The sequence below is a fragment of the Poromitra crassiceps genome, assembly GCF_964638095.1.
Source record: "Poromitra crassiceps genome assembly, contig: HAP1_SCAFFOLD_2085, whole genome shotgun sequence".
Taxonomy (NCBI): Eukaryota; Metazoa; Chordata; class Actinopteri; order Beryciformes; family Melamphaidae; genus Poromitra; species Poromitra crassiceps.
The window spans coordinates 10,001-16,982 of NW_028150340.1; the positions used below are offsets into that span (position 1 = coordinate 10,001).

Sequence of the window (6,982 nt, forward strand, 5' to 3'; positions counted from 1 at the left end):
TGTACTTTTTTAAACAATAAATGCCCCCCAAATAATTGTCTTTTCTGTTTTACATGAAAATCTCATAACTTTTACTTCCAGGAAAACAGACTTTTAATGGTAACTTAATGGCGTACCAGTAGGCACAGTAAAACAAACCCAGCCAATAATACAGTACCATCCCAGATTGAAAATAATAATAATAATAATAATAACCTGATTTTCCCATGCAGGGATCATTACACTTTCATCTCATTTTATTGGATCTTGTCCTATTCACTGGTTAGACTGAAATAGCAAAATAGGATATGTCACTAATCTTTGTGAGAGTAATGTGTTTTGGGGGAAACAACACAAGTTTATATGTCAATATTTTTCATTTTTGGGTCCCACTACTACCCCATTGGTTAATGCACTAGGCAAAATTCCAGACATATCTAAAATTGGTAATATGATATTAGAAAAAAAAGAAGGGGGGGGGGGGGGGCATATCTTAAAGGGGATTATCTGACAATGCTGAGGAAAGATGGACGACGGCGCTGTTATGACACAAATAAAGTGTGATGGATGTCTGTGAGATTCCTCCAGACATGAAAAAACCCATCACAATAGAAAGGCTCCGCCTCCTTGTCAGCAGCTGCGGGTCGGAGTATTTGCTGGAGTGCCGATGGTATCGGCAAGTCAAACAAAACAGCCCGCGCTCACTTAGAGCAGAGCACTTGTGTTTTGACCCCAAACACGGGGCCGGGCCTGGTACCTGTCCTGTGATCCAGATGGAACTTGTCGGCTTCCTTGCCGTGCAGAGTGTAGGCAATCTGCCCGTTAGCTCCCACGTCTGGATCTGATGCTGAAACCTTCAGAACAAACATGCTGGAGGGCGAGTTCTCCATCACCACCTCGGTGTAGACCAGCTGCAACAAGAATAACAATTATCATCAACACCATTTGCACAGCACTCTATGGAACGTTATAGCTGTAAAAGCTGCACAAAATGAAGCAACAACAACACACAAATAACATCAACTACCTAATAAAGGAAACACTTCTGTGCTACAAATACAAAAACACTCACTGATTATACAGTAGTGTGCTTTATTTATTTAATTATAACGGCTTATTCAATGTGGTGATATGTAGAGTCTACACTGCAGACTGTAGATGAACTCAAATGCTAACTCAAATGAATAGATCTTATTTGAAACTTTTTTTTTTACTTTTTTTTTAAGTTAAGTTTTTATCGAGAAAAAGAAAACCAAGCAAGCAGGCAAAAAGTCCAGTGTAGGATTATTACACTCAAAAAGACAACAGAATTCATTGTAAACATTATAATACAATGTTGAAATACAGCACGAGTTTGCTTGGTTGATTAACCTGTTGAGTAGATGGGTATTAAAAAAACACACATTTTGTATTTTCTATGTCAAAAGCAGTTTTTTTTTAACATCATGAATAATCAATAATTGATGGTTAACGTGACTAATCTGTTGATAAGGAAATTGATGAAGATGTGCATCCCTAGTCTGGACTGACCTGTTCACAGAGCGGACTGTTGTCGTTGATGTCGAGCACGTGGACGTCGAGCGTGGCGGGAGCCTCGTAGCGTCCGTCGGTGGCGGTGACGCGCAGCGTGAACCTGTCTCTGAGTTCTCTGTCCAGAGGCTCCTTCACGATCAGACCCCACTCACCCTCATCCCCCACCTGAACGATGGCAAACTGGCCCAGCGGGTCGCCATCTGCAGGTCGGGAGAGCAAAGACAAGTTAGGCTATCCAGCAACATTTCCAGGCAATTCAAAGTGCTTTACACAAGACAAGACATTAGATCAGGGGTGGGCAACTATTTTTCATGGGGGGCCACATGAGAAACCCAGATTGTTGCCGGGGGCCGAACAAATATTGTCATGCCATAACCCATGGATGGGCAACTTTGATGATAGAGAGGGCCACAAAAAAATGTCCTCGCTACCAGTTTTTGCTGAGGGCTGAACGGCGCCAGCGCGAAAATTTTTGGGCATTTGAAGCCAGGTTTAGAGGAATAACTAATTTTAAATTAACAGTTGTGATGTCATTATTCAGTCTTAACCACCAATATTTGATCCTTTTCTCACTCACTCCTATGTCACCACCTGGTCTCCCTGCAGGGCTTGAAATTAACTTTTTTCACCACCTGCCAATATGGCTGCTAGATTTTAAAGTTACCAGCCAATTAGAATTTCCACTAGCCGAAATGTTTTTCTTGAAATAAACCAGAGTGGGTTAATTTAAGCATAAGTATCAGTAAGTGGCCCGGGATTCTCAAAGCCTGTGTTGAGGGTCACACAAGAACAAAAATGCACTCTTGAAGCTAAATAAATCCAAAACCAACAAGTTAATTATTTAAATTTCTACTTCAATGTAGAACAGTCATTTCTTACACATGAGATTACTTTTAGCCTTTTAGTCATAAATATTATTGAAAGATATTCCATATTCCAGACTGAAATGCTATAACAGAAGAGTATTGGCCAGAATGACATGAACATTTGGACACTTATTCAGCAGGTATCTTGCATGTTGCGTTCAGGTGCACTGTAAAAAAAAAAAAAAATTTTTTTTTTTTTTTTTTTTTTTTTTTTTTGCAATTCCATCGCGGGCCACACAGGGGGCGCCCGCGGGCCGCATACGGCCCGCGGGCCGTATGTTGCCCATGTATGCATTAGATAGAGCAGGAATACGGGACAAGATCAAGACAAATCAAAAGAGACAATGACGTTGCAAGAGGGGAGCACTCAACTCTTCCACCACCGATGTGTACCAGCCACCCGGGTGATGCATGGTAGACAGTTAGCACCAGAACGCTCACCACACATCAGCTATCACGGTGGAGGACTGAATGTGCCAATTAAGTAACGAGGGATGATTAGGTGGCCAAGATGGAAGGAAGGCCTGTGTGGGAATTTAGCCAGGGCACCGGGGTTACACCCCCCAGGGCACCGGGGTTACACCCCCCAGGGCACCGTGTTTACACCCCACAGGGCACCGTGTTTACACCCCCCAGGGCACCGGGGTTACACCCCCCAGGGCACCGTGTTTACACCCCACAGGGCACCGTGTTTACACCCCCCAGGGCACCGGGGTTACACCCCCCAGGGCCCCGGGGTTACACCCCCCAGGGCACAGGGGTTACACCCCCCAGGGCACCGTGTTTACACCCCACAGGGCACCGGTTTAAGATCTCATCCGAAGGACGCTGCTCACTCACATGACAGTGTCCCTTTCTCTGCCCTGGGGCATTGGGGATGGGGATATTTTTTTTATAATTATTTTTTTAATTGCAACATCGTCAGCCATAAGTACATACATTTTGATTGCTTAAGCCAACGATTCCAATATCCATACCTCCCCTCGTCCACCTCCCGTCCACCCATCAGGATAATACAGACAAGAAGTTATTCATGCGACCAGAGGGAAGAGCACCTACTGGTCCTTGGGTTCTTGAAGGCCAATACCCATCAAGCAATATTTCTGGACTGAAGATGCCAACAGCCAGTATTTCATACAGATATTCTGTATGTCATGCAAAAACAAGCTGCCATTATTTAGCAGTTCCCCCAGAAATGTATTCTTTGAAGGGTGGGAAAGCCTTTATGGGGGGGAGGTGGAAACTAAAGCTGTATTAAAACTAATACTAATAAATTATTTGAGGTGGGTCAGCAGCTGCTTAAAGTCGAACTGAATCCGTTCGTCACGTGCATAATGAGTCCGTTTCAGACTGAAAACATAGTTTGTCTAAGATGACAGGTTGAGAGGCGGCTCATAGTATCATGTCGATGATTTTATTTGTCAATTCTGGGGACTGGATTGGACTTTGGCCAATCCTGGCGTGTTCCGCCTCCAAATCGAGTGGGATTCAGTGTGTTGTGGCGCTCCCCTCGGAAAGAGCCTTTTGACGGGAGGAGTGGAGCTCAGCGACCCGCAGGCAGCCAGCTGCCTTCGTGTTGCCGAGCGGAGAGTGCAGCATGTCGGCCTGGAATCTCCGAAGTGCGACCCCTGACAACCAAGCTCTCAGATGCGCGCGCCATTATCGCTGCTGTAACGATAGGATATCCCTGGAATGCGCGTTTTAACGAGCCAGTTACATTTCTTTGCATTCTTAGAGATTATAGTTTTTGTTTTTTGTTCATGTTTCTAACAATTGGCCAAGTTAGTAGTTTGTTTATGGGATAGGAATTCTGCCAGATGACAGGCACTAGGCGCCATTTTCGACTTCATTTGGAAGAGGAAATTATCCTGAAATGAAGATTTGATTGACAGCTGCATGTCATGATATGATTGGTTGAAATGGGGTAGAAATTTGATAGTACTAGGTGACGTCAGCAAACTGTACATTACTGTTATCAATGAAATCTTGAAAAATGAACTTTTGATGTGAAAAAGTGTGAAAAATTATTAGATTGTTGTGATTTTGTTTGCATACATTATTAAATAGGTGCACTGCATACCCAGGTATTTGAACTAAAAGAAAAGAAAAGTCATTTTTGGGTTCAGCTCGACTTTAAGGCAGGGTGAGGCAGGTTGCATTGCCAAATTTTGCGCAATAAGGGAATCAGTGCAAACTTACGATGTTGTCGGCCTACATAACTCAAATGCAAATAGTCCTTCCTCCTTACACACATGATAAAAACAAGGTTGTGACAGCGAGCTCCGCTGAGTGATCAGGGCCTAACTGAGGGGGAACACACAGGATTTGCATGCGAGTCAAGGCGTTGTTGTTGCCATTAGCCTCCGGGCAGCATGTTAGTATTCCTGTCCGTCACTGCTGTCAAGCTGCCTGCTCTGTGATCAGTCTGTGGCTGAAGAACATCACAACACGGCTCACATGAAGGCGATCGAGACGGAGCTCATTTCCCCTCGTTAACGTTTAGATCAATCCTACAGTGAGTGCAGCAAACGTTCAGCACAAGTAACATGGACACACGTGCACCTGCACCTGTGCACGCACACACACACAAAGGACACAAATACGTAAACACACATACAAATGCATAAACATACACACATGCATTAATGCACAAACACACACAGGCAACCTACACACACACACACACACACACACACACACACACACACACACACACACACACACACACACACACACAAAGCAGAGCATGTCCATCACTGAGGCAAATGTGATGCATCGATGCATTGCCAATGATTGAATACATGAAAGATACACACTGCATGAAGCAACTGTGACCAATGTGATGCGATTCACCCCTATTCCCATTTGACACGATGATTTGATTTGATTCAACACAATGCGATTCAATGCAATACAATTCAACACGGTTTGATTTTTATTTCTTAAAGTCGAGCTGAACCCAAAAATGACTTTTCTTTTCGTTTAGTGCAAATACATGGGTATTCAGTGCACCTATTTAATAATGTATGCCAAAAACAAATCACAAAAATCTAATTTCTTTAGTTTTTCACACTTTTTCACATCAAAAGTTCATTTCTCCAGATTTCATCCATAACAGTAATCTACAGTTTGCTGACGTCACCCAGTACTATCACATTTCGACCCCATTTCAACCAATCATATCACGACATGGCAGCTGTTAATCAAATCTTCATTTCAGGATAATTTTCTCTTTCAAATGAAGGAGAAAATGGCACCTAGTGCCTGTCATCTGGCAGAATTCCTATCCCATAAACTAACTACTAACTTGGCCAATTGTATGTAACATACAAAATAAAGCAAACAGTAATGTCTAAGAATGCAAAGAAATGTACACTAACTGGCTCTTAAACTCGCATTCCCGGAATATTGTATTTACTGCAATAGCGTAAACGGAGCGTGCCTCAGATAGCCTGGTTGTCAGGGGTCGCCCCTCGGAGATTCCAGGCCGACGGGCTGCAATCTCCGCTCCGCAACACAAAGGCAGCTGGCTGCCTGCGACTCGCCGAGCTCCACTCAGCCACTAACCTCGCGTCAGCAGGCTCTTCCCGAGGAGAGCGCCACAACACGCTGAATCCCACTCGATTTGGGGGCGGAACACGACAGGATTGGCCAAAGTCCAATCCAGTCAAATCATCCACATGCTACTATGACCCGCCTCTCAACCTGTCATCTCAGACAAGTTATGTTTTCAGTCTGAAACGGACTGCGACCCACGCGCCACTTGGGCTCCGTTGGGTTCATTTCGACTTTAAGCAGCAAATAATAATAAAAAGTGACATTTTTACTTTCACATTTGTTTCTCTAGGCTACTGCAAGTCAGTAGAAGCATCTCATGTATGCTGTTTCTTTAAAGGCACAGGGCCTCTACTAATATCTGACTACTATAGTGTAATAAGGAAGCGGGCGGTTTCTCGTGACGAACAATTGCTCAACTGTTGAGCGTGAAGCGCGCGGTGCCAGAAATGAGCGCACAACGCACGTGATTTCTCGAGTTCAACCCCAAATTGAATCTGTTGCACTTTTTTAACTGTGCAATTGCATCTTGAACTTTTATGCCGGTTGCACCCATGTGCACTTACCATCCCTAACAAGAAGCCACATACGCATGTCCATATCAATACACAAAAGTACACACACACACACACACGTACACACACACGCACGCACCTGTGATGTAACACGTCACAAGGCGGTTTTCCAGCGACACGTCGGCGTCGGTGGTTGTCATGGAGATGATGACGTCACCAGGCCGGCTGTTCTCCAGCACCGAGCCGTGGTACGTGTCCTCGGAGAAGCGTGGCGCGTTGTCGTTCTCGTCCGTCACGGTCACCTCCACCAGCACCGAGGACGACAGCTTGACGTCGCCCCCGTGGTCCACGGCCGTCACGCTGAACCTGTAGAGCCGCGTCGCCTCGCAGTCCGTCTCCCTGAGGGTTGTGATCCAGCCGCTGTCGCCGTCGATGGAGAACACGTCGGTGACGCCGCCCGTGATGTCATCAGGGAGCGACTCCAGGCTGTAGGTCACCAGGCCGTTGGTGTCGGTGTCCGGGTCGTTGGCGGTC

At 45.1% G+C, this 6,982-nt stretch overlaps 1 protein-coding gene across 1 annotated transcript in view; it reads right to left on the minus strand.

The window, feature by feature from the left end:
- Positions 1–6,934, minus strand: part of LOC310772143 (protocadherin Fat 2-like) — a gene marked incomplete at both ends in the record, with an annotated part of 7,675 nt that extends 741 nt beyond the window's left edge. The window contains 3 exons of the mRNA XM_083664593.1: positions 737–890; positions 1,510–1,712; positions 6,588–6,934. Of these exons, the coding sequence (XP_083520719.1) occupies positions 737–890; positions 1,510–1,712; positions 6,588–6,934 (704 nt within the window). The remainder of the gene's footprint in view (positions 1–736; positions 891–1,509; positions 1,713–6,587) is intronic.
- Positions 6,935–6,982: the final 48 nt, after the last annotated feature.